A 27,607-nucleotide genomic window follows, 5' to 3' on the forward strand; every position below is an offset into this window, starting at 1 on the left:
AGGAGAAGGTCCCATGTTCCTGGATGGATGCCCCTCACAGCCCTAGACCTCCAGACTCTGTAGAAGTAGGTTGGCCACTCAAGGAAGGCATACTAAGAGGTTCTTGAGAGGACTTGTGGGGTTCTGGGGGTGCTGTGAAGGGTGTGAGCATCTTGCCAGTAGCAATATCAGGGACATCACAGTTCAGAAGGTCTCTCAGGGGATCCCTGTGAGTCCCCCAACTTGGGATGTTGTAGAAGTCTGTTCCCTCTGTCTTGGCCAAGGAAACCCAAGAGGCAGAGTGCAAGGCAGAGGCACCACTTCTAAACGTAGTCTTCTGCATTAAGAATTCCACCTGGCCCTCTCTCAAGTGCCCCTGCCTGCCTCTGAGGATGAGGCTGGCCAAGGATCAGAAATACCCAAGACTCAACACCTTGGATTGAACATACTTGCACATTTATTTTTCTCTTGGGACAGCATCAATTAAGGGTTGGCAAGATGGTGCTTCCAGGGAGACAAAGCGATTTCCCCATGCCTAGAGAGGATGGACACCTATTCCAATACCTGACACCAAGCCCAAGGTGACCAGCCTCACCCCTCCTCCCTGCATACACACAGTGGGCAGTTAGGGGACCTTTTAAAAGCTTATGTTCAGTTGGACAGGAACTAGTAGGGGCCCTGGGCTGTAGAACTTGACTAACAGATGGAGACCCTGGAAGGCCCTAGTAGGCAGACTTTGATTGGTCTATGCAACTAGATACTTGAATGTATGTATGCATGTATGTGTGTGTGTGTGTGTGTGTGTGTGTGTGTGTGTGTGTGTGTGTATAGACAGATGAAGGGATGGATGGATGATTGAATGGTTGTATGGACAGAGAGAATATTGGCGGCCATAGAGTTCAAAGAGCTGGAAGGATCCAGTGCCCAAACTTTACAATCATGTCACCATACCAGCGTCATTTCATGCATAGAAGAGGCCCAGGGGTCCAGATGGCCATGTACAGGGTCCTGTCAGGCAAGGAGTGGGTACTACAAAAGCCAAGCCTAATATGCTCCTGAAACGAGGGTGGAGGGAGTTGGGGAAACAGTGGCCCTTCAAACTGAGGGTTGTTAGGCACTTCCAGGACTCAGCCGAGGGCTGAGGGCTCATGGGATGGGGGCAGCTCTTGGGGAGGTATGTTCTTGTGCCCTGTTGGAGCATTTCCTGAGACAGGAGGAGAGCTGGAGCCTTTGGGGGCAGGTGCTGCTACTTCCTTTCTGCGAGAGAAGGGAAGACTGTGTGCCTTGGGGGAAACGGGGAGAGAGGTTAACAGCCTGGCTGGGCAGGGGGTAGGATACTTCTGAGGCTGCAAACAGACCCCTGACAGCTGGGAAAGGCCACCCAGGCCCTCACCAGGCAGCTCGAAGCAGCGCCCACAGGAGGCTGGCCGAGGCACTGGCCCATAGGGCCCCAAGGCTGCTGGTCAGGCCTGAGGCGGCACTGCGGTTGCAATGGTTGCCCTCACAGCAGAAGACGGAGAGAGCACGGCCGTCGGAAGACACGGTGCTGTTGGGGCAGGTTGGCGCGCAGGACTTCATGACCAGGATGCCACCAGGGTTGGCTGTGGAAACAGGAGGAATGGCCATGGGTATCGGGGCCACAGTGCCCATAGTTGTCACTGCCCAGCCAGCTCTCGGGGGACCTACAGCCTGGGGTACCTCACATGCTTTGAGGTCATTCCTGGAACTCTGAGTGTTTGAAGTGGCAGCTTGGGGCATCCCCAAGGACCTTGTGAATGAGTGTCCTTCCCTCGGAGACTTTGGGGACGTATCTTCTTTATGATGGGCTGGACTTTGTGACACCGGAGGCCAGGGACTGACTTGAAGACTCCTCCCTCCCTCCCTCCCTCCCTCCCTCCCTCCCTCCCTCCCTCCCTCCCTCCCTCAGTCTCTGAGTCCCTCAGCTCCATTTTCCCTTTCCTAGGAGCTATCTGGTTCTCCAATCCTCTCCTCTCTTTTCCCCACCCCTTCCTTCTCATCTCCTCCAGGTTTCAGATACCAGGAGACAGGCCTGGGCCCCACTTAGCCGTCACACCTCTTGGGACTGGGACGCCCTAGACAAGGCTAAGGGACCATAAAGCTCCACAGCCTGTGTAGCAGCCCCTAGGTTTCACAATCCTTGAGAAAGTTAAAGGCAGGGCTCGCAAGGGCCCCTGGGAGAGGAGAAGTTGACCTGAGTCGAGGCTGTCTTGGGAAGTACCAGTGTGTAAGACTTGTTCTCTGTCTGCCTGCTCATCAGAAGGATGAGTTGCTTTGTGTTTACACACACACAGTGGGAACAGCAGAACTCTTGAGAACACATGGCTCCAGGAAAAGTAAGTAATTTCCCTCAATCTGCACTGTTCAGAGGTTCTGGGAGCTGTGACTCCAGACCTGTGAGCAGAGGCCTCTATCCTGCAGTTAACCCAGACACTGTATGATGGAGGTGTGATAATTACTCAGGATGCTTGATCTTTCGACGCCTCACTTTGCTCAGATGGTGGAATTAGCCTTTGCCCCAGCCCTTCTTTAGAGTGATGAGGAATTTGTGGCTTGTTTGAGAGCCGTGTTGGTGTGAAGAGAGTATGGGAACATGTTAATCACTAGTTGGCAGTAGTTTGTGGCTGAGCTCAGTACCACCTCCGAATAGTCTTTTCCTGGCCTTGGCAACACAGGGAATGGAGGTCCAGAGTGGATCACAGCTTCTCCTGGACAAAAGAGAACCTAACCCTACTGGCATGTGCTGCTAGTGGCTGCTACTTGCCCAGGCCTAGGAAGTACTGTAAGGACACAGCCTCCCCCTGGGGCAAAAGGGACGCTAGACTTCTTCACATCTTACAGTAAATGCCCAAGTCTAAAGTAGGGACCTTTGCTGTCCCAGATGAAGCAGAACAGAAGCAACCTTAGTGGCTGTGTGTGGAAAATGGCTGGGAGATATGGATGCCACAGCAGGGTTTGGAGAGAAAGTTCTGGTACTGGTATTCAATCAGTTCTCTCTTCCTGGAAACTCAGCTGCTAGATGCTTCTCCTAACCCCATGGGACTAACACATGGGGCCCGCAGCAGTCTGCTAATGCCATTGCATCCCCTTCCCTTCTCACCTTGGGGACAGGAAGATCCTTGCTCTGCCCATGTCACCTCACTGGACAGGGGCAGGAACAGATGCCTCTTTCTACCCACAGTGGACTCTCCTACCCAAGGCTCTTGCCAACCCATGTTGCTTCTCCAGGGAACATCCTGCTGCCTTCTGAGGGCTATCTTTGAACTCTGCTTGACTGTGACCTTTGAGGTCCTGGAGTACAGGAATGCTTCTATATATCTTAGTGTTCCTGCATTCAGCAGACGCCTGGGAGATGGATGGACAGACTACAGGCTGGATAGACGCATGCTCAGCAAGGGGCAAATGCCAGCAAGGACAAGGACAGGGCAGGAGCCCAGGGGAGAAGCTCTTATGCAGGGATAGAACCAGGGATAGGGTGCTCTGGTTCCTGGTTACCTGCAGACCCTCACTGTTTGCTATCTTTGCTTCATCAGGGCCCCTCTGCTTGGGTTTTTGCTGGATTTTGGCTCCCAATGTGGCACTCACCCATTGCTGGGCAAAGATCCCATCCTCACTGTTCTTGCCTTGTGCCCCGGGCAACTGTTGGGCCTGCATCCTATTAGCTGTTCGCCTCTTGCAGCATTACTATGGATAGCTAATAGCAGCTACTTCTGGGAAGGATGCTCCTCTGCAGAGCGAGGAGGGTCCTGGAGGCAGTGGAGGAGTATATGATGTATCCTCCTATAGAGCCCTTGATCTGAGCAGGACAAGAACCAGCCAGGGTGCAGACAAGAGTATCACGTAGGGTCTGGGCTGGGTGAGTGCATGATTCTACCAGGACAATGCCTCTTCATAAATTAGGCATGGCTCCAGGTCTGAGCTAGAAGTGCCTGTGTTACCACTGGGATTTGTGGGCAACTGTGTTCTGATGGACAGCCTAGGGCCCACCATGGAGCCACCTGGTTTCCTTCCCCTCCTCCCAGGATGGGATCTTGGAACAAGCTGCCTAGTGACCATAGCAACTCCCGTTCACTGGAGCCAGTGGTCTCATGATCCGGTTCCAATGGCAGCAGCAAAGAGAGTTCCCCCAAACCCTTCTAGACCTAGAGGTGACACTGTCCACCTGGATCCTCAGAGTCGGAAAAGTTTGTCAGCTTCTCTGATACGCCCATGCCTTCTTCTGGGGCCACTTCAAATAAGTGACTGCCTGTCTCCAGCTACTCCAGCACCAAGCCTGAACCCCATCACAGCCACCATCACAGACCAATACACAAGCTCTAGGCCCCAGCTCAGCCCCACTGCTCAGGAAAGAACCAGGTGCACAGTGGGGCATAAAGAAGAGGGACTGGTCAGGAAAGAGAGAGTTCTGGTCAGCAGCAGGATTGGATTCCAGAGTCACAGCAGGGTACCCAGGGCAGAGGCTATGGACAGCTGATTGGAGACAGGGATCTGGGTGAGCAGGAAAGGTCCAGAGGGGCCTGGAACACCAGGGTGTGATGTCAGTATCTTCAACATGTCAGCCTGTATCCACCCCTCCTCCCACCTGATCTTTAGCCTAGTTTAAACTGTGAACTAGAGAATGACGGTGTCCCCAGAATCTGGAGTGGGGATACTGAGAGCGTGTGACATGGAGGGTGCAAAGAGGTGAAAGGGGGCCAGAAAGTGCTTGTGTAGTGCTGCTGGGGCGGGATGGGGCCTGTGTGGCCCAGGGTACTCACTGGCCCGAGTGATCACACAGTACTTGTCCGTCAAGGCGCACTCCACGAGAGACTCGCAGTTCTCGTGCCCACAGCACACATGGCAGTGCAGGGCCCGGGCTGGGGGGAAGCACAGGCCATCAGTCTGGGCTGAGGCTGGGGCTGGGGCTGGGGCGAAGTGCCCAGCTGCCTGCCTAGTGGCCCACCTAAGGTCATACTCTCTGATCCTCTTCTCCCTCCAGGAGTTCCCCCAGTCCTCTGGGAGAGTCTGAAAAGCTAGGAACTTCATGGTAGTGATTCAGACATGCTCCTCCCTCTGTCCCCTCTGTCCCTCTGTGTGTCAGTATCAAAGTGTCAGCTTGAGTGACAGGCAGGTGTGGGTTGTGATGGCATGCTACCCTCAGGCTAGACTCAAAGGCCTTCTGCCTAAAGCTTCCCTGGCACCTATGAACTCCCACACTTATCTGCCTCTCTGCTCTGTATTTATCTCTCTGTCAAGGAGACTGGGAACATTAGTGAATATAGGAGAGCCTTGTCAGCTAAATAAGGGGAGATCAGATGGGTAGGTAGATGGGTGCATGTATGTACATATGAGTGGGTGGGTGGATGGATGGTTGTGTGGATGGGTGGGTTGGAGAAGAGGTGAATAGATGGATAGATGGGAAGATGGATGGATGTACACTTGGATGAGTAGATAGAAGGACGGGTAGAAGGATGAATGGGTTGAAGCATGGATGCTTAGATGGGCAAATGGATGGATGGATGGATGGATGGATGGATGGACAGATGGGTGTATGGTTATTTGGCTAGATGGCTAGATGAGTGAATGGATGTATGTGTGGATGAGCAGAGGAATGGATGAATTGGTGGATAGGCAGTTGGGTAGTGAAAGGGTGCATGGATGGGTGGGTTCACGGGCAGATGGATGTTTAGATGAACACATAGGTGGCTTGATGGCTAGGGGCATGAATGGAGAAGTAGAGGTGCATGGCAGAAGGGATGGAACAGTAGGAAGAAATATAAAGAGGGCCAATTTAGAGCTTCTAATTCTCATTATCCCTACTGTGATCCATGGTGTCCTCACCTATAACATGGGCTAATAGTGTTCTTGGCTTTCTCGGATCATACAATGTCAGCATTCATAGTGCACATGGCCCCTAGCACTTCCTTCCTTGAAGAGGACTAAAGGGAGCTTTAAGGGCTAGAGACAGCTGGCTTCCTTGCCAGGGCAGACTGGCTCTAATGACTTGTGTCTCTAAGCATCGTTAGGTACTTAGAGCTGTTCATCTGGAGGGAAGGAAGAGCCTGGCCCTGCTCATTCTACCTAAGGCCTATTGGTGGCCCTAACCTCCAGGCTGAAGGCGGGGGCTTCAGCAAAAGGCTGCCAGTGCTAGGGAGTGAGTGGGCAGACTCCAGGGATGGGTGGTTACAGATGCTGTGTCATTGGCCATAGCTTCTAACCACAAAAACTGACAGGCCCTGGAGAGAATACAGGCTTCCTAGGCACGGCTGTTTCAGTGGGCAGGGAGACTCCTGTAAGGGCGGCTGGGGCAGAAGACACAATGATTACTCCATGGTGACTCCTGAGAGGCAACATGGTTTGTGAGAGAGTAGGGCAGGGCCCCACATCTGAGCCCACACAGGTGGATTTCTATGTGTGGCTGGGAACAGTTGCATCGGCCAAAGGTGTGGAACAGCAGAAACAAGGCCAGCTGGGAGGGTTGCAAGGACCTCTCAGCTGCCACAAGACATGCTAGGGGGTCTGGTCAAGAGGCTGGGCTGTGGAGACAGATATCTTTGTGGCCAGGCCTTGGGAGGTGTCCTGTAAGGAGTGTCTTGTAGGAGTTTCACTTAAGGGCATTCAATAGTAGATGTGTTCGGTAGAAATGTCAAACAGAGGGGTGTCCTGTAGGGGTTTTCCTGTAAGGGTGTCAGGGAACAGGTGCCCTTGGCAATGTACACCTGCTTGGATGGAATTAGATGATCACACCTCCCACATAAGAATCATCAGTGTTGAAGTTATGATGGCCCTGTGCTGAGAGTTGGGAGGTATCTGTTGTGGCACTCCTTTATGGGATAAGAGATATACATTTCTCAGGTTATAGGGTCTCTGGAACTCTCAGGAAAAAATGGCTTCCTCATTGGCAACGTCTCTTGGCTATCCTCTCCCACCCCATTCAGTACTTCTGCATACTAGTCTCCGGTCCTGTTTGGCTGGGGAGACGCTTCTAGGTTATTCTAGACAAGGACCTCAGAGTACCTCAGTTTCTTCATTGTGGTCCCCAGAGACCCTCGGCCCTAGAGCTGGTGAGAGTTCCTGGGCTGTCCTCCTTAAGCGTTCAGAGCCCCAACACGTTTCCAGCAGGCATGGGTTTCTGCAAGAATGCTGTAAGCTCAACCTCTCGGGAAAGCTGAGCCTTGGAGGACAAAAGTGCCCCCAGCCAGTCAGTGTCTCCACCTTCTGACTCAACCCTTTCACCCCCCTGCTCTGTAGCTGCCTCCTGCCTCTGGGACTGTGGTTCCTGCTTGGTGTCCCCAAGCTGAGGTCTCTTCAGTATCTTCCTCTCCATGTTTTCTAAGTGATAACCCCAACCTGACCCTGACCTCCTCCCTGTTCTCCGGGCCCCTCCCTCTCACCTTCCTTCATGGGTACCTGATGGCTAGACTGCTGCCCAAGGCCCTTCTTCCTTTCCCTCCACCCCCTCCCCACGCTCAGGGGGAGCTGATGGGGCTAATTATCCTGGAGATGATAATTATTCCACTGATAATCACAGGCTGAAGTCCATCCCTCCCACTCCCCGCCTCATTTCTGTCCCTAAACCAGGTCATCAGGGTCAGGGAAGAGTGTGCTAGAGACATTGACCCATGCAGTCTGTCTTGTCCATGTCCTTTCCATTTTTTTTTTTTTTTTAAGCACCAAGAATCCTGCATTTTAGGAGCAGCTCATCCTGGGAAGAGGGAGAATAATTGAGCACTCTCGCTAAATCTCAGGTCCCAGTACTCACAAGTGGTACCCAGGGTACCTCCCTTTCATGCACCTCTGGCTTTTCATTAATTTTTATACTAATCCCCCCCATACACACACACACACACACACACACACACACACACACACACACACACACACACACACCAAGAGCCAGAAATGTACCACATACTATTTAAAGGGAAGAGGTTTCTGAGTCTGCCAGAGCAGGGAGCTACCATAGGAAGAGTCTCTTCCTCACTCCCTGAAGCCTCCTCACCAGACCAGTGCCCAAAATGGTACCCTCTCTCTCAGCTCAGAAGCTCCAACCCCCCATGCTCCTGAACCCTTCCCAGAGGCTGCCTGCCTCCCTTCAAACCAGGGGCAGCCAGTGCCTTACCCAGAGAAGCACACACAACAGCCAGCAGCAGCAGCACCAGGAGGGTCCTCATCTTGGATGTCCACCAGCAACTGGCAGCCACCAGGGAGAGGGTGCCTTTATAAGGCCAGTGGGTGCCTGGGGAAACCTGGTAATTTGGCTGGGGGATGAGCTTGGGGTGGCAGGGCTGGCCTGACTCATGTCCCCCAGGCTTCCTCAGCCCCACCTCCAAGGTGCCCCTTGACCTGCCCTTTGGTCCCGAGCTAGAAGCCTCCACTTCCGGCAATTACCAAGAGACCCCAGTTGTACCAGGGAAAAGTAAGGAGGTCCGCAGTGACAGCCCTGTCTTTTAGTCTGAGAAGAATGTGGCTCTCCCCTGGGGGTCTGAAGACTGGCTTCTCTCTAAGTATCATAGTCCCACCACCCACCTGCCTTCTCAGAGAGACACCAAACCCAATGTAATGGGAGAAACTGAAGCATTGTGGGCTGAATATGGCCCCTTCAATCTCAATGTGTGCACAGTTCCTGAGGACCAGGTCAAAAGGTTAATTTTAACTTGCAGGTCAGGGCTGAGGCTCTGCCTACTTAGAGGCTGATCTGGATCAGGGAACTTCATCAGGGCAAAGGTGTAGTGACAGCCTGGTGCATATCCTATCCCTGTATCTGGGTTCCACTCTGGGAGCTGTGTTATGACCAGGGTTCCCAGAGGAGACAGGAAATGACTTGTGCTTATATTGGTTACGGGGTCTTGCTGGAGTCTGAGGCTGAGAGATGGGAGTTCACATTTCCTAGCATCTCTCCTGTCCCATCCTATGGGTGTCCCTGCCTAGGCCTCCCCTTGCCTAGACATCCTGGTACCCCCCAACCCCGGCTTTATGTGCCTGTCCAAGTGGATTCTGTCTCCCTTATCCCATAGATTGGACTATGTTTGTACCTCATCCAGGTCTAATTTTGTGCCCAGGGCACACCCCCTCAGGCAAATCACCTTCATCAAAACATTCTTCTCAGTCCCTGCCTGGCCTGTGCCTAGAAGGTGCCCACACAGTCCCTGAACGGTTTCTAAATGTCATCTAGAGGCCTAGAAGCCCAAGGGGCTCTCGTCTGTCTTCCTTGAGTCTGGATAAAGATGCCGGGGACCTCGTTGGGCTGTGAGTGACAAAGGGTAATGGTCAAACAGAGGGAAGAGGTGAGGGGTGAGGTTGCAAACCCAGGAAAGGGAGGCTGGAGTGCAGAGGAGTGACTCTCCTCAGCACCAGGGCTCTAGAGTCAGAACCTGACCTTGCTCCATGTGCCCCAGGCAGCTCTGCAGTCTTATTCAAATGGTTTCTCGGATTCTTTAGAATCTCCATGGTGCTGAGCATGTTTGTTTCCACTTTTCTCAGCCTCCAATGTCAAAGAGGAACTAAACTCTGTCAGAGCGCCCTGTGAGGGCTGTGGGGGAACTGGTCTCTGGCCACTTCCCTGCCACAAGGGCCTCCGATAGGCTGCACATCGAGGTGGTGTTGGCTGAGACCCCTGGGGTTCCCCAGCCAACTGTTCTGCTTACCCACTCCACCAGCTCATGTTGACTCTGAGCTTGGGACTTCCTACATGTGGAAATGATTGTGAGCGAGCGTCTAGGGCCCAGTTGCACATAGCAGCCTCAGCCGTCCCTGGTCCGGAGCTGGGACTCAACCTCCTGGGATGTCATCAAGCTATCTGCCAAGTCTGGGTGTCTCCTTGCTCTGCTGCCCAGGTAATTCGGAATGGTGTGATGGACAAAGCAGCAAGCATGGACCCCAGTCATAGCCCTAGAGAAAAAGAGGAAGGCCCAAGACTGTACCCACAGGCTTAACATTTCCTATGGGTGGACCCCAGATGGACACCTCAGAGCAGGAGACATAGTACCTCCAGGAATCTGATAGGACAACCCTGTTCTCTCTCCTCCCACCCTGGACAGACCTGCTTCTTAGCCTCTCTCTATCCCTGTACCCATGAAGCTATGGGGCTCTGTATTAGAGAGAGGGAAAAAAAGGAGTTTGAGCAACAGAGACATCAGGAGTGGGCAAAACTGACACCCCTGCCTGCTCTAGGCAGTGAGCCAGCTTCTCAGTATCAGGCTGGGAACCCTTGATGCAGAATACAAGCAGAGGGGCTTGTGATGGCACCTGCATGCCCATTCGTGGTGAGACCCACATTAACAGAAGTGATCATGGTCAGATGGCAGCTGGGCCGGGGGCCAGTGGCACTTCCTAGAGAAGCTGCAAGGCATATGCACTCCAAAGCGTGACCGACCGGAATCTTGAAAGTAGAAAGCTTGCCAGTGTGACTCGGAAAACAGGCCAGGATCTCATGGCTTCCAAGAGCTCGGTGCTGGCAATGTCACCTGGATTGACCAGGACGGCTCTTGAGTCAGGGTCACTAATTTGGAGATCTGCAAGGACAGTGTGTCCTCCAAGAGGGAACTGATGAATGATGACCCCAACAAGCCTTCAAAGGGCTTTTAAGGGGCAAAGTTTCTGTAGCCTCCGTGGGGTGAGGTGCTACACTGTCTACCAGTGGGAAGAGCAGAGCCATAGGGTAGGAGCTGCTGGGCTTGGGTTGGAGTATGCAGGGGCTGCAGCTGTCTGGGATGGCCTCTTGTTAAGCTAATAACCCACCGGAATCCCACTCAGGTGCAGCTGGATGGGTGCTAATTATAACCTAGACTCTCCTAGCTGGCCCATAGTTAACATTTATCTTTCTAGCCTGGCATTAGCCTCCACTCCCAGATGCCAACAGGGAACAGGGCTCCCCACTCCTGGGAAGTGCAGGGTAGATGAAAGAAGTTGGCATAGGCCAGCCATCTCTGCTAGTCCTGAGGAGTTCAAGCCCACTTCAAAAGAATCCTACGTCCCTGTCAAGAGCCGAAGACTTCCCTGTGTGTGAATCAAGGGCCTAGCTCTGATCTTGGATACTCTGGCTTCCTCCTACCTTGCCTTTTCCTACCTGTGCTGGGGACTTGGCAGAGTAGCCTGCTCACAGTGTCTGAACTCGCTCTGTGGGAACCAGGCTGCAGATCCAGCACAACATGCTAGCTTCAAAAGTTTAACCCCCCACCACACTGAGGAACATTCCACTATTTGCCAGTACTGGCCACTTACAAGGTCCTAGAAAGCCAAGCAACATCTCCAGTCACCTCTTTCCAGGGGAATCTTAAGGGGTCATAATGACTAAGTGTTAGGTGGGGCCCTCAATAGGATTCTGGAGCAGAAAAGGGGACATTAGGGAAAAACTAAAGAAAATTGCATAAAAAATATGAGCCAATACTGAGTCATTAAACTTTAATGAACAGACCACAGGAATCTAAGACATGGGGGTGGGGAATGTGGGAACCATGTAGCTATACTGTCTTTGCAAAGTGTTTGTGAATCTACAACTATTATAAAAGGGAAAGTTGATATTAAAAATATCGCAATGCCTATGGAAGGCCAGGGACTCGAGGTGTGTTGTGTCTTCAAATGGGCTGTGGGTCACGGCCACCTTTCTTATATTCAAACAGGCTAGAGTGGGAGTGGTTTTGTTTTGTAGACAGTGATAGGATCTCACCAGCAACCTGAAGAAGGCAAAGAAATTGTTTGCTTTATCAGATAAGATGTTGAGATAATGAAGCGAAGGCCACAATTCAGGCCATCACTAATTAATCCATAATGAATATCCTGACTTGCAGGTATGCTTGAACCTGGGACCTGCTCACACAGGCCCTGACCTTGGTCACACCCTAAGCTCTTATCCTGGTCACAGCTGAGCCCTGATCTTGGTCATACTCTGAGTTCTTATCCTGGTCACATACTGGCCCTTATCCTTGTCACAGAGAGCCCTGGCCTGGGTCACGGAGATTGAGAGATGTCATCTCAGATTTCAGAACAGAGCTTGGGAGAAACAAAGGTGTATAAAGGACTGAAAAGGTAGCTGTGATGTAGATTATGAGGTTGGTTGAAAGGTAGGCAGCTGAGGGGATCTGGATGCTTATTCCTGGCCAACCTTGTTTCATCTCCTCCTTTCTTTCCCATGCACTGCATCTTGGCTGCCTCTGTCTTCCTAGAAGGGTGGACACCAGCTTCCCCAGCCCATCTTGGGAGATCCTGCCTTGGTTCCAGGTTCACTCAATGCTACAGTTGCTATACTGACTCCTGCCTGCCCAAGCATGTCCTGGCTGCCCACTCTCGGAGCATTACTGGCTCTTGATGGGGAGACAGGGGTGGGGAGGTAAGGACACAGATAATTCGTTTCGGGTGCCTGGGGCGGCTGGCTGTACCAGTCCTTCTCCTGACTGGGAAGCAGCTAGTATTTTTGCAGGAGACAGTTGTGTAAACAAGGGCATTCTGCCTGCCCTCCCAGTTCCCAGCATGTTTTGGGGTGACCTGACAGTTGCCTGATACATAGGCTGTTCCTTTGGAGTCTTGGAAGTTGATAAACAGAACTTACCAGCCAGGGCAGAGAGTTTGTTTGGTAAATGAAGCTATGTCTTAGGGGACATTTGCCTGAGTACCTTTCTCAGGTCATGGTACTCATCATGGTTCTTCCCCCATTGCCAGATAAAAATGTTGGCACCTTCTGGGCAGGGCACTGGGTTTTCCTGCTTAGTTAGCAGGGCTGAGGGGCAGGTGGTGTCACCAGAGTACAGGCTCCCTCTAGCATCCCCTGCTGGCCAAGCAGAAGCATGGCTTGTAGAGAGTTGCCTAAGCCAAGTGCAAAGGCCGGGTGCAAAGCTGAATCCAGCTTGGCCACCAGCACCCTAACTGGGCAACTATGGCTCCTTCAAGCTTTGAGAGCAAAGTGGCCAGATGTCCCAGCTACTGCCCCTTTGAACTCAACCCATTATCCTCCAAATGCTGTGTTAATTGATTTTCCATCATTGTGACAAAAACCCCCAAACAAACCGACTACTTACCATCTCAGAGTTACTGGTTACCAGTCAGATGGCTGCATGGGGGTTAGGTCTGTGGCAAGATAAAATCGAGGTGGAAAGGCATGGTGGATGAAAACCACTCACCTTGTGGAAACAAGGAAACATATGGAAGAAGGGTCTGGGGGCTCCTCAAAAGTATCCCACAGTGACCTGCTCCCTTGGTGCCCTCCTAACAGCTCATTCAACTGTGAACATATCAGCAGATTAATCACTGATGAAATTGGCATCCCTGGGATCCAATCCACCTACCACTAGCTAAGACCAAGGCTTTAATGCATGAGCCTGTAGGGGGAGTACTTTGAGCAGATGACTGCCATGCAACCATCTGTGGACAACTGGCCAGAGCCCCTAGGCGTCTGTCCAACATCTCAGATGCCCCCCCCTCCCAGGGACCTCTCTCCTGTATCCACCAGACCTGCATCATGGCCCACAGACCTCACTCTCAGACCCATCTTTCACAAAAATTTCCCCAAAATGCTCTCGCAGCTGAATCCTGGCACTCGGTATGAACTAACATGAAGGACATTCCATGTCCCTCTGCAGGGAGAGGCCCACCTTGTCTTCTGCCCATCAACCTCTGCCCATGAGGGTGGGGGAAGTTCTCTTCTCCATTCCACACAATTGTTCATCCACACCTGACCACACACTCACACACGCAGACACACACACACACACACACACACACACACACACACACGATCTTACATGTGGGACTGGAGACATCGCTCAGTCTCAGTGGTTAAGAGCATTGACTGCTCTTCCAGAGGACCTGGGATTGGTTCCCAGTACCCACATGGCAGCTAACAACTATCTGTATCTCCAGTTGCAGGCAATTAGATGCCTCTTTTGATCTCCATGGTAATGCATGTGGTACACAGACATACACAAATATATATCTAAAAACTCCTATGCATGTAATACATCCACACATGCATGCACACAGTCATACATGTACTCAAACTAGTATACTCCTATTTTCACACAATTGACTGTTACCTATTGTGGTGGTTTGAAAGAAAATGGCCCCCAAAGGGAGGGGCACCATTAGGAGGTATGACCTTATTGGAATAGGTATGGCCTTGTTGGAGGAAGTGTGTCACTGTGGAGGCAGGCTTTGAGGTCTCCTATGCTTAAGGTACACCCAGTGAGACAGTTCATTTCCTGTTGTCTGCAAATCAAGATGTAGAACTCTCAGCTCCTTCTCCAGGACCACATCTGCCTGCATGCCAGCATGTACTGCCATAATGATAATGAACTAAACCTCTGAAACTGTGAGACACCCCATTAAATGTTTTCCTTTATCAGAGTTGCCCTCATCATGGTGTCTTTTCACAGCAACAAGAACTCTAACTAAGACATCTATGCACTCAAATACACACACACACACACACACACACACACACACACACACACACACAGAGCTCTCACTTTTGGTTTCTAGATTCAGCTTCATGGTACTTTTGAGGTCCTGGCCCTGCCTCCTCAAAGTTAAGACCTGCTCCAGCTTAGAGGATTCTCTGTGCTTTAAACCTTAAGTACTTAGCTTTTCTGCTGGCTCCCAGAACTAGTACAGTTACAAAGGTGGGAGACTGGGAGGCCTCATGCCTCTGAGAGTGGTACTTTTGCCCTGCTAGCAGGGCCATCCTGACCAGGACCATCACAGGCATCCAAGGGTCATCTGCACTCTGCTGACTAATTATCCATGGTGTAAGAGGGCTATGGTTGGGTCTGACCATTCACTCATTCACCAAAGGATACCTTGCTCTTTTCTAGTTTAGGGCAATTACTGGATGCTGCTACTGTGAGCATCCATGTACGGGTTTTATATGACTGTATCTTTCTCTCTCTAAGATAAACACTCAAGAGTCAATTGCTACTGCTCCCATGGTAAAAGTTCTGTGCTTGTTTTTGAGACAGTTCTTTTGGTTAATCCCTTGGTTCATGGGATGTTCAAATGCTACATATCATCTTCACTAATGTTCTGCTTCATTCCATCATAGGAATGTATGTTGAAATCTACCATCCGACCTTCTATCTTTGCTCATGTTTGCCTTACACATCTTTAGGTGATGTCCACTGATGCAGGCACATGTAGGATTCTGTCTCCCTGTTTGATTTACTTTGGCAACCATGCAAAGCTTCCCGTTGCAGCCCAGTGACTGATGGCAGAAACTCTACCTGACTTCTTTTGTTTAATGGCTACACAGAGTACCAAATGCAAAGCTGACTCACTTCCACCTCCTCATCCCACCCTCCAATATCCACATGATGGGCCCAGGATAAGCAAACAGCATGTCTACAAGGCCCTGGGTGAAAGTAGAGATGGGCAAGGCCAGGGAGCATGCTGTAGCTCCTTGCCTTTCATTCCCCAGCCCTGATCCCCTAACATATTCTTTTCTTCTCTCCCATTGGGAGAAGTCTGCAAGTATCCAGACTTGGCCTCACAGTACCGCTGAGACCCTAGACTTGTCTCTTTAGAATAGAGATCTACCACGGACCTCTCCATCTCAGACTCCACAGCTGTGTTCCTTGTCAGGGTACAAATCTACCCTCTTACTTCATAGCTTAGAAGCTGGGCTTCCTTTTTATCTCCTCCCACTCCAGCCCCTTCCAGCCCAGACTCCACCCCTGGCTCCCTCTCTGCCCACATCCACCCTGGGTTCCTATAGCTCAGACTCCATCCCTGTGACTCAGGTCACTTGACCCCAGCTGTAGCTAGCCCTCCACAGAGGTCCAGCCTCTTGGACAACACTGAGGTTCAAGTTTGATGAATTCATCTACATATCCTTGCTACTTTTCCTGGATGGACATAAATAAAGAAACTGTAGCCTGCAGACTGATTCCCGATGTTGATTCTCAATGGCATTTTATTAATTTAACTGTATCAGAATTGAGTATAAACTTTCCTTAAAATGTGTGAAACCTGCCGGGCAGTGGTGGCACACAACTTTAATCCCAACACTCAGGAGTTAGAGCCAGGCAAATGTCTATGAGTTTGAGTCCAGCCTGGTCTACAAAGTGAGATCCAAGACAGGCTCCAAAGCTACACAGAGAAACCCTGTCTCAAAAAAAAAAAAAAAAAAAAAAAAAACCGAAAAGAAATGTGAGGAGCCCAAGATTTATGGCCATAAATAAGCCTTATTGGAATATATTATGTCTATTGCCTTTCATGACTATGGCCACTTGGTACAATGCTTGTCTGTGAGCATACACCAACACTCCCTCTGCTACCTGTGTGTTAATACATGAACCAGGCCCACATGGTTCTTCACTATATTAGATGTGCTGCACAAGTCCTTAATTCTGTATACTAGGTTTAGTCCCCAAAGACCTTATTACTGCTTATATGGTCTGTATTTGTTTATATTGCCATGATCTTTTCATTGTTTCTCATTCTCCTGCCACAGCCAAAAGGTGAGAGAGTAGGAGAAGATGGAGGCAAAGAGGGCCAAAGTGTTTTTTAATTAATTATTTTATGTTTAATTATGTGAGTGCCGGTACCTAAGATGTTGGATCCCTTGAAGCTGGAGATACAGGCTGACATGGATGCTGGGGACCCCAACCTAGGTTCTTCAGAGGAGCAACAAACACACTTACCACTAAGCCATTTCTACAGCTTCCAAACGTGTTCTTATAACATGCCCACCCCTGCAATAACAGCATTGGTCCATTCACGAGGGAGAGCCCCAGACCTAACTGCTCTTTCTGAAAACTCTGTCCCAACACACAACACTGGCGTGCTGGGGAGTGAGTTTCCAACATTTGCACATTAGGGACGCATTCAGACTGTAGCTGTGCTGTGGACTCTGTCATTTCTAGGTAAGAGCATCCAAGGAACTTCAGACAACATATTCTGCCTTCTCAAGTCTGAAGAATGAGAACGACTTATCACCTACTTACATTTTTTTTTTCAGTTGTTGATCGTGTTTGCATCTCTGTGTGTTGTGTGTGCCGTGTGTGTGTGTCATCCTATTAACATGAGTATGCAGAGACCAATGGAGGATGTCATTCTTCTCCTGTCTCGCTCCTTCAAGACAGGTCTTTCACTGAAGCTGGAGCTAGGCTGGTGGCTGTCAAGCCCCAATGGTCCTTCTGTCTCCACCCACCACAGGAGTGGACATAAGGTGCCTACACCACATCTGTAGTTTTGTTTTGTTTTTAATTGAGGGCTGGAAATTTGAATCAAATTCTTACACTTGCCCAGCAAGTGCTCTTATTTGCTATTCTGGTTAATTTTTTGGGGAACTTGACACAAACTAGGGTGTTTTGAGAAGAAGAACCTCAATTGAGAAAATGCCTTCATCAGATTGGCCCATAGGCCAGTCTGCAGGACGTTTTCTTAATTAATGATTAACGGGGGGGGGGGGGCAGGTCACTTCGGGCAGTGCTACCTCTGGGCAGGTGGTTCTAGGATGCATAAGAAATCAGACTGAGCAAGCCATGGAGGGCAAGCCAATCAGCAGATTTCCTTAAAGGTCTCTGCTTCAGTTGTTGCCTCTAGGTTCCTGCCCTGAATTCTCTTCTAAATGGACTGTAAGCTGTAAGGTGAAATAAACCCTTTCTTCCTCAAGTTAATTTTGGTCAGTTTTTATCACAGCAATAGGAAGAGGACAGATACACTCACTAAACCATCTCCCCAGTGTCTACATTTACTTCTGTACTTATCAGACTGAACCAATACAGGAAATGGAAATCTCACAGTCACACATTATTCTGGATTCTCAGTAGAAACTTGTAATGATATATTGTGTATCAAATAAAGATTGCCTGAAGATCAGAGGACAGAGCCAGCCACAGAGTTAAATGTAGAGGTTGGGCAGTGGTGGCACACACCTTTAATCCTAGCACTTGGGAGGCAGAGATCCATCTGCATCTTTGTGAGTTCAAGACCACACTGGGCTATATGAAATTGATCCAATCTAGGAGAAAAACAGACCCAGGCAGTGGTGGCACACAACTTTAACCCCAGTATTTGGGAAGCACACATGCCATTAATCCCACCACGGGGAAGGCTGAGGTAGAAAGTGAATTGGCTGGGCAGAGAAAGGCACATAAGGCATGAGGAGACAGGAACTAGAGAGCCTTTCTGTTGAGAACTCAGAGGCATTCAGTGAGATTTGTGGAGATAGGGTCTCGCCTTCCATTTGGCCTGAGGATTCAGTAGTGGTAAGAAGTTTCTATAGTGGCCTATTCCTTTCTCTCTGATCTTTTGGCATTTACCCCAATATCTGGCTCCAGGTTTTTATTATAAAACCATATAGGATTCATACAAAAGAAACTTCTGTGAATTGTTTTCTCATGCATAGCCTACATTGAGTCTCTGTGCATGGTATGTGTTCTCCTTACTTTATTGCTTAATTTGGGATGTCTCCTCCTAAACTTTTTATTTATGCTTTCATTCAAGTTTCTTTGTCTTCTAGAGCAGTGCCCCTGTTCTCCTCCATGTGACACTACAGAGCCAGAGAAAGCAGACTCTCTGGAGGTAGCTGCCAGCCTCAGGAGGGAAGTGACCAAGGCCAGGCACTACAATTCATATTCCAACATTTGAAAGTTTATTTTTTATCATCATTTTAAACTTTATTTTTTATTCTAAGCTTCTGACATGCACAGAATAGAATGGCGTGTCATTGGAAAGAATTTTAAATTTTCTTCATTGGACTTCTTTAGCAATTTACAACAGGTATTTTCTCAACTGTTGCTACAGTCTACATGTCTAGATCTCCGAAGAATTCAAGCAGAAGTCCAATCTCATGGTCAAGTGGCTAAACAGAGGAAATCTGTGGTAGGTGGGAAGGCCCATCTCTTATGAATGGGATGCCAATATAAAAGGCATGAAGGGAGTAGCCTGGGCCCATTGACCCCTCTACTATGTGCAGACACATAGAAGTTGATATCCCATGAAGGAGACCTCTCAACAAGGCATCAAGTCTTGAACTTTGCCTCCAATCTTCCACTTCCTAGACCCAGATCTGTGGGTAATAAATTTCTATTATTTATAAATTATACATCCCAAGGTATTTGGGCATAGTAACCCTAAGTGATTCAAGCAGCAATCTAGTGAGACATTGTTGGAAACAACAGCAACAACAACCCACTATTTCTATACTTCTTATTCTATTTTTCTTATTGACTAAGTCCTTCACCTTAATGCTCTGTGGCAGTGGTGATAACACATGTGCTTATTGTGGTTTGGTTTAGGTGGATCGTTTTTTAATCCTTCATCAGTGTACACTTGCCTTTGTTTGGAAGCTTACATATTGGTAGGGGCTCTTCTACTTGGAGAAGTTTATAATGCTGAGAATAATGGTGCTTTATAGAACCTGTACCTTCCTGCCTTCAATGTGTGTTTCAGACCACAGCAGAGTCCAAGGAGGGGTCCTTCAAACAGGACCACTCCATCCTCAGCTGCTCACCTCCTTGCTTCCTTAACTAGCAAATATACCTTTTAACCTTGCTGGAGTCACTATGGCTTGGAGTAGCTTGTCCTGTCACAGTGCATGCGTTCTGGCAGCAGCACAGCCACTGGGCTGCACAGTGTTGTCCTGGACAGTCCATTCCTTGGCTTATTCACACTAAGTTCTCACAGTTTACAGGATCTGCCACCCCCATCCTTCAGCCTCCAGCTTTGGGCTTTAGTTATGTCAGCCACCACATTGCTTTTACTTCCTTCTCTGCCCACTGAGCTATATTTCCAACATCTAGCACCTAACTGCTCTCTAGTTACTAATTTTTCTGCTGCTGGGCACTGAATATAGGGCCTTGCACGTACCAGATAAGCACTCTACCCGTGATTTGTATTGGTTGCTTTCCTTATTACTTTGACAACACTACCTGATAAAAACAACTTAAGGAAGCCAGGGCTTATCCTGGCTCATGGTTTGACGATACAGTTTACCATGGGAGAAAACATGTGGTGTGGTGTAGCAGTGTGAGGTGGCTGTCACACTGCATCAAGGGGTGGAGGGAGGTGGATGCTGGCGCTTGACTTGCCTTCTCCTTTTATGTGGCCCTGGACCCCAACCTATGGAATGGAGCTGCTTACATTTAAAGTAGTTCTTAGCTCAACTAGCCTAATTTAGAGTATCTCTCACAGAGATTTGTCTGTAAGATGGTCATGAGTCCTGTCCAGTTGACAGCATTAGCTGTGACATCCCCCACGTCCAGCCCATTTGACTACTTTTTTGAAACCAAGCGTAGTTATTTCTTACTCTTTGGCCCTCAGTTAGATACATCGTCCTCCTGGTTTCCCACTAATGTACATGGACTGTTACCAGGGAAAGTCTGTAATCAGTAACATCCATGGTGCCGGGGCTCCCTGTGACTGCTCCCTGCCTCTTACCTCGTGACCTCCCTGCTCTCTCGCCTTAAGAAATGCTCCAGGTTGCTATCATACTACTCGAAGACCAGCCTCGTTTGAATTCTTCTTCTGAGACAACCAGAGAGACATGGCTGTCAGAAATGGATGTAGTTTCCAGGTATGGTGGCTCACACCTGTAATTCTAGAACTTGGAAGGCTGAGGAAGGAGGGTCACAAGTTTGAAGCTATGTTGGGCGACACAACAAATTCCAAGCCAATCTTAAGTATAGAATTCCAGATATCTAGTTTAACAATGTCATTTACTGAACGTCACCCACCCACCTACCCCTACGTGTTGGAGGTTTCTGTGTGCTCCTGTTGCTCTGCCAGGTTGATGGGAGAATGTCACTGGCCTTCTTGTGGTGTCTGGCCCAAGATTTGTCCCCATTCCACCCAGTTTGCATAAAAGCCTGCCCCTGTACCAATGGGGTTGTGTCTACTTGCTCTTTTTTTTTTTTTTTTTTTTTTTTTGGAGCTGAGGATCGAACCCATGGCCTTGCGCTTGCTAGGCGAGTGCTCTACCACTGAGCTAAACCCCCAACCCTACTTGCTCTTAAGGAGCTTTCATATAAGGCAGTGCCCACTCTAGTCCCCGACTTTCCTAAACACTAACTTCTGCATCTCCTTCCTTCCTTCTGCGGAGACCCTTCCAGAATTCCCTATGTCAGTCCAGTTCAATCATAACCACAATTAAGTTGCTGAAAATGGTTCTTCCTAATGTGGCTGAAGGCCCATAGGTTCCAACTTGAGGACTTCTCTGTGTCTACTTTTACAGGCTTATTTGCCACTGAAAATTGCACCCATTTAAATAAACTCCAGCAGCACTTCACCATGTGGCCTTGTCTGCTTTCTGTTTCTGTGATGAAATGCCATTACCAAAAGCAACTTGGGGAGGAAAAGGTTAAGTTCTGGTTACAGTTGTCCATCATGCAGAGAAGGCAAGAACCTAGAGGAAAGAACTCAAGTAGATGCCGTTAAGGATGTCTGCTTCCTAGCTTACTTCCTATGGATTGCCCAGTTTGCTGATACAACCCAGGACCCTATGGGTGGCACCACCCACAGTGGGATGGGCTCTCCCACACCCACCAGTCATTAATCAAGAAAATGTCTCCACATACTTCCCGTTGGCCAATCCGATGGAGGCATTTTCTCAATTGATGTTCCTCTTCCAAGTTGACACATAGACAAAAAAATCCAACCAACTAAACAAACAAAACCCTTATCAGGATATCATATTAATTCTCCACTCCCTCCCCCAACCTGTTTCTTCAGGGTTTTCAACTTTTGGTTGCCCTAACAAAAGTAGTATACCTAAACTTTACCCCAGGGGTATAGGAATGGCCTGGCTGGTATTACTGAAAGGTGGGGTGTGAACTCATAGCCTTTGAGAAACAGGGGATTTAGAGGTCCAGTCCTGAAGATACTGTCCATCCCTCAAGGGTCCTTCCTGATTCCTGTCCTCCAAATAGACTTTGACTTCTATGACAGAGATGCCTCAGAAATAGTACAGAGATTTTCTAGAAGGTTCTCCAGGCCTTCTCTGCCCAGCTACCTAAGACCAGAACGAATATGAAGTGTATATAAGTATACCCTGCTCTGACAGTAGGTAAAAATCCTTGGCAGGAAGTCCTTGTTTGGTAGAGGTCAACTCCTATGAAGGACTGCAGCTCACTAGAAACATGGAGGATATGTACCTGCTGTCATCTGTCTGGTCCAACCTTCTAATGCCAGAAAAATCCATGGGTTGAAATTTACAAATGGGGCGGTGGTGGCACACGCCTGTAATCCCAGCACTCAGGAGGCAGAGGCAGGCGGATCTCTGTGAGTTCGAGGTCAGCCTGGTCTACAGAGCTAGTCCAGGACAGGCTCCAAAGCTACGGAGAAACCCTATCTCGAAAAAACCGAAAAAAAAAAAAAAAAAAAAAGAAATTTACTAATGGATCCACACGTGTCAGACAGTGGGCTAGATGGTGCAGAGTTTTTCCTTCAGGATGTTTACCTCCAGTTAGTCCATCTTCCCCTTTGACCCTGGGGGATCACATTGTGTTGGTGGAGGAGATGTGAGCTTCCTCCCCATCAACTCAGAGCACTCAGAAGGGAGGGGGGGCAAGACTTAATTTCGGAGGCACTGGCCAGCAAAGCGTGGCAAGGCCTGTGACTAGCTTTTCTGGAAGTAGAAGAACTGTTGGGGCTGGCAGCTCTTGGAGCCTGGCTTCCCACCTGCCCATCCAGAGACCACAGGGATCAAGCCAAGAGGTTAACAAAGGAAAACAAATTTAATTAGAAGGGTCCAGCAGGGACCTGGAATTCATGCTCCATAAGGCATGCTCCAGGTCCATCTGCAGTTTATTTACTGCAGGCTGAGGTCTGTGAGCCCAGTAGCAATAAGGACCATGAAGCCAGGAAGGAACAGCTCAGTGTATCTGTGTCTTCTCTCACTGGCTTTTCCAGGCTGCTCCTTGAAATAGAAGACGTGTGGCCCATGCTCATTACACAAGTCCCATTTACAGCACTTTAAATATGAGATGGGCAAGGGTTTTTGGGCCACAAAGTTCTTAGGCTGGGGCAGTCCAGCACCAAATCTTTCCTCAGGGACAGGAGGGGAATATGGAGGGACTGAGCATTTTTTGGTGCACTGTTTTGTTGTAATGTAGAAACGTTCAAAAATTTCTAGTAGGAAAGAAAGAAGATATTATGAGTTTGAAATCCTGATACCAGAGCCCCTCTGAATTATGTGTACCCCTTGAGACCTTGTCAGAGACCTTTACTCAATGAAAGTATCAATCAGAGGGCAGAGGAAAAAGGCCAGGCTGCTTCAGGGTAGACTGTGTGGTCCTCCACATGCTATGGGGATTTGTGCCTTTATTTGGAAACACAGGATCCTCGGCCCTCAACTAACTTACTTACTTTGTTTGTTTGTTTGTTTGTTTGTTTATTTATTTATTCATTCATTCATTCATTCATTCATTCATTCATTCATTTATTATGTGCATTGGTGTTTTGCCTGCATGTGAGTCTGTGTGAGGGTGTCCAGTCTCCTGGAACCGGAGTTACAGACAGTTGTGAGCTGCCATGCTGGTGCTGGGAATTGAACCTGGGTCCTCTGGAAGAGCAGCCAATGCTTTTAAACCCTAAGCCATCTCTCCAGCCCTGATCCTCAACTTTTAAAACACAGAATTGACTCAAGTGACTGAAATAGACAGAAGCATATTGGACCTCTGGCCATCCTGGCTTAGATACAGCTGAGAGGCTGGTCTTCCAACTGCATTTTTCATTACACAAGATATTTTTCTTCCCCAGGAGACCAGTCAAAGAGAGAAAAGAGGAATTCTATGAGCAAGGGGCATCAAGATCATGAGGGGGAAATCTACAGAGACAACCAAACCAAACCAGTGGGAACCCATGAAATTTAGACCAACAGCTGTGGAGCCGCCGAGGGATTAGGCCCTCTGCATAATCGAGACAAGTTGTATAGCTTGATCTGCTTAAGGGGCCCCCTGGCAGCAGGATATGGATCCATCCCTAGTGCATGAGCTTGCTCACTACCTATGGTGGAACACCTCACACAGCCTTGAGGCAGGAGGAGGGGCTTGGACCTGCCTCTACTGAATGTACCAGGCTCTGCTGACTCCCATGGGAGGCCTTGTCTTGTTGTAGGGGGGAATTGGGGATGGATTGTTAGGGGAGGGGAAGGCTGGAGGAGTGGGAAGAGGGAAGATCTGTGATTTGGTATGTAAAATTAATAAAAAAAATTCTTAATAAAAAGTTGTTTTGGTTTTTTTTTTTTTCCATATTAAGGTATAAAGTTCCTATTAGCTGAGCCAAGTCCTGTCAAGTGCTTTACCATCCTACAGACTTCCCAGAACACAGAGAGACCAGGAATGCATGTGTGGTAGTGGTGGTGAGAACTGAATTTGAATGCTCAAGTGCTGAAAAAAACACCTCACTGTAGGTAGAATGTTATGAGTTCCCTGGATCCTCATTGGGAAACCCTTCTTGCATCCAGAATTTCTGCAGTGGACCAGTCTGCAAACACCCAAGCCATGGCCACTTCTCTGAGACTATCTATTAAGCTGTAACTGTCCTTCATAAAAACTACTTAGTTGCTAGTCTCAGTAAGGCTTCTGACGTCATTAGAGCTTCATTTTTTTTTAAAAGAAAAAATAGATAAAGATAAATCTATATTATTCTCCCAGCATCCTAATACTGCTGACTGACTGAGGCTGCTGTTGCATGCTTTTCTGCCTGGCTTGTGCTTCCCAGCACTGAGGCCTGCACCTGCTTCTCAGGACATTTCCTCTTCAGCGTGTTTGTTGGTTTGGTTTTTTTGTTGTTGTTGTTGTTCGTTTGTTTGTTATTGTTGTTTGTTTTGTTTTAAGGTCACTTTTGATTGACAGTTCCTATTCTTTTTTTTTTTTTTTGGTTTTTGGAGACAGGGTTTCTCTGTGTAGTTTTGGTGCCTGTCCTAGACCTTGCTCTGTAGACCAGGCTGGCCTCGAACCCACAGGGATCTGCCTGCCTCTGCCTCCTGAGTGTTCAGTGCTCAGATCAAAGGTGTGAGAGCCAACGGCTCCTATTCTTGACAGCATGTATTGTCCTGCCCACAGGATCCTAGGAAGAACCCAGGACAAAGTAACACTTACGAATGGCAGCCAATATACAGAACTGATCCGCAGCAGAACACGTCTGTGGACCCGTGCAGTTAAAGTTGTTCTCTTCCTCACAGATGTGACATCTGAGAGTGGCTGAAGAAGGTATTGAGAAAGTGGGACCATTGTTCCTCCTGCAGTACCAAAGCTGTCATCCTATTCCACGTGGCTGCCAAGTCCAGGGAGGCCCCCACTCTCCCCATGCCCACAGTCTGTGCATGTCACCTAAATTCTCAGCCTCTGTCTGGAGGCTCCCTCACCTGTCCACGGGGTATTTCATTTGGTCCCTCACATCTGGGCACACTGCATGAACCCACATCCTCAAAGAGACACTCTAGTGTCCAGAAATGCCAAAGGACATCCATTTCCACACCGCCCTTCGCCCTCTATGTCCAGCCACAGAGTTCCACAGCTACCGTTTGTCCTGGCCCACCCTCCTTGTTTCCAGGTCCCCTCCTAGATGGGACCTCAAACTCTCCTGGGTCAGGATTAGGGCAGCTCCAGTTGGGGAAGACAATAGAGGCACCTTCTCCCACTAATTCCCTATCCTCAGACAGTGCTGAAGCTCTGAGGTCAGGGTGGCCTTGGTTTTCTAGGACTATTTTTTTTTACAGTGAGGAAGGGTGCTGGGAGAGGCAGACCAGGAGCCCCAGGGATGGGGAATGGGTAACCCATGCTTGCCTCCAAGGGAAGCACAAAATCAGAAGCACTCCCCCTACACTCTCCGTGCCTGCCCCCACCCTACCCCCACTGCCCACTCCCTCCCCCTCCACCCCACCCCCACTCCCCACCCCACCCCCACCCCACCTCCACCCACCCATCCTCCCCACCGCCCACTCCCCACCCCCCCTCCACTCCCCACCCCCACTCCCCACCCTCCTCCACCCCCCCACCCTCCCCACTCCCCACCCCCTCCACTCCCCATTCCCCACCCCCCTCCACTCCCCACCCCCACTCCCCACCCCCCTCCACTCCCCACCCCCCTCCACTCTCCACCCCCACTCCCCACCCCCCTCCACTCCCCACCCCCTCCACCCCCCCACCCCCCACTCCCCACCCCCCACCCTCCCCACTCCCACTCCCCACCCCCCCCCCTCCTCACTCCCCTCCCTCCCCACTCCCCTCCCTCCCCACTGCCCACTCCCCACCCCCCCACCCCCCCTCCACCTCCCCACCCCCCCACCCCCCCTCCACCTCCCCACCCTCCCCACTCCCTCCACTCACCCCCACCCCCCACTCCCCCCCTCCCCCCCCCCACCCCCCTCCCCACTCCCCACTCCACTCCCTACCCCCCCTCCACCCCCCCTCCACCCCCCACTCCCCACCCCCACCCCCCTCCACTCCCCTCCCTCCACTCCCCCACTCCCCACCCCCACTCCACCCCCACCCTCCCCACCCCCCACCCTCCTCACCCCCCACCCCCCACCCTCCCCACTCCCCACTCCCCACCCCCACTCCCCACCCCCCACCCTCCTCACCCCCCACCCCCCACCCTCCCCACTCCCCACCCCCACTCCCCACCCCCCACCCTCCTCACCCCCCACCCCCCACCCTCCCCACTCCCCACCCCCACTGCCCCACCATACTGTAGCCTTCCTGGACTTCAGTTCACCCTACCACAAGGGGCTCTCTGGAGTCGCTCACTTCCAGCACCTGACAGGGCGCAGGGCTGCGGCGCTTACCTTGCCCGGTCCGCGGAAGGCTGACGGCCGTGAGCAGGGCCAGGAGGACCACCACCATCCCCAGAGGGCGCCGGGTCCTGCCAAGGAGAGGAGTGGGTGGCTAGCTCTGCCCGCCGCCGCCGCCGGCCCGCCGCCGCCCTTCCTCCCGGTTCTGCCGGCCCCCGGGACGCACACCTCAGGGAACCCTGCTCTGGGGACCCCGGCCGGAGCGAGGCGCGGCTCACCCGCCCACACCCCGCAACCACACTCACGGCCCCGGCTGTCCGTGCTTCGGCGTGCCCATGAGTCCGGGCGAGGGCGGAGACCCGGCTGGTTCGGGGGTCGCGCTCCTCACACTGCCCGCCACATGGCGCCTCTGGCGCTCCTTCTGGAACATTCCCCTTCCCGCCAGTCCCACGGTCTGTGTCTCACTCAAGTCCGTCCGGAGCGGGGCGACTCGGGGTCTGCGGGACACGCGGCAAACAGCGCCCTCTACCGGACCCCGCTGCGGTTAGTCTTGGCTCGGTGGCGCTCTTCTCCCCCGGGAGCCGGACCCCAGACAGCTCCGGCCTGACCTTCCTTAGGCCACCTGAGGCAGATGTGGTGCCAGCGTCTGTGTTCAGATCCGTTCCATGAGTGAACACGCATGCGTACACTACAGGGTTTGGGGAACACAGCACCTTCCACTTGGCCCAAGAAGCCCTCCTGTGGGGTTTGTCGTCCACCTGTCTGGTGCGGAACTCCAGACAAGCTCACTCCAGTCCCTAGCTTCCTTTTTACCGTGCTTTCTCCTCACAATCCTGTGATAATGTCCCTTTCCTTCCTTCCTTTCCTTCTTTCTTTCCTTCTTCCTTCCTTCCTTCCTTCCTTTCCTTCTTTCTTTCCTTCTTCCTTCCTTCTTTCTTTCCTTCCTCCCTCCCTCCCTCCCTCCCT

The 27,607-nt window shown here is 50.5% G+C and overlaps 1 protein-coding gene across 4 annotated transcripts; it reads right to left on the reverse strand.

The window, feature by feature from the left end:
* Positions 1 to 786: 786 nt before the first annotated feature.
* LOC118597415 (lymphocyte antigen 6K-like) lies at positions 787 to 27,292 on the reverse strand. Of its 4 annotated transcripts, XM_036208972.1 has the most exons (5): positions 26,947 to 27,292; positions 26,696 to 26,772; positions 25,008 to 25,109; positions 4,755 to 4,853; positions 787 to 1,580 (listed from the first exon to the last, which is right to left on the reverse strand). In XM_036208972.1, exons 1-5 carry the CDS (start codon positions 27,069 to 27,071, stop codon positions 1,369 to 1,371), a joined length of 615 nt encoding a protein of 204 aa, XP_036064865.1. In that variant the 5' UTR covers positions 27,072 to 27,292; the 3' UTR covers positions 787 to 1,368. The 4 variants fall into 4 exon arrangements, with proteins under 4 accessions (XP_036064865.1, XP_036064868.1, XP_036064869.1 ...); XM_036208975.1 differs by lacking the exon at positions 4,755 to 4,853; XM_036208971.1 differs by lacking the exons at positions 787 to 1,580; positions 4,755 to 4,853 and adding an exon at positions 22,379 to 23,034.
* Positions 27,293 to 27,607: the final 315 nt, after the last annotated feature.

This window comes from Onychomys torridus, chromosome 16 (assembly GCF_903995425.1).
Source record: "Onychomys torridus chromosome 16, mOncTor1.1, whole genome shotgun sequence".
Taxonomy (NCBI): Eukaryota; Metazoa; Chordata; class Mammalia; order Rodentia; family Cricetidae; genus Onychomys; species Onychomys torridus.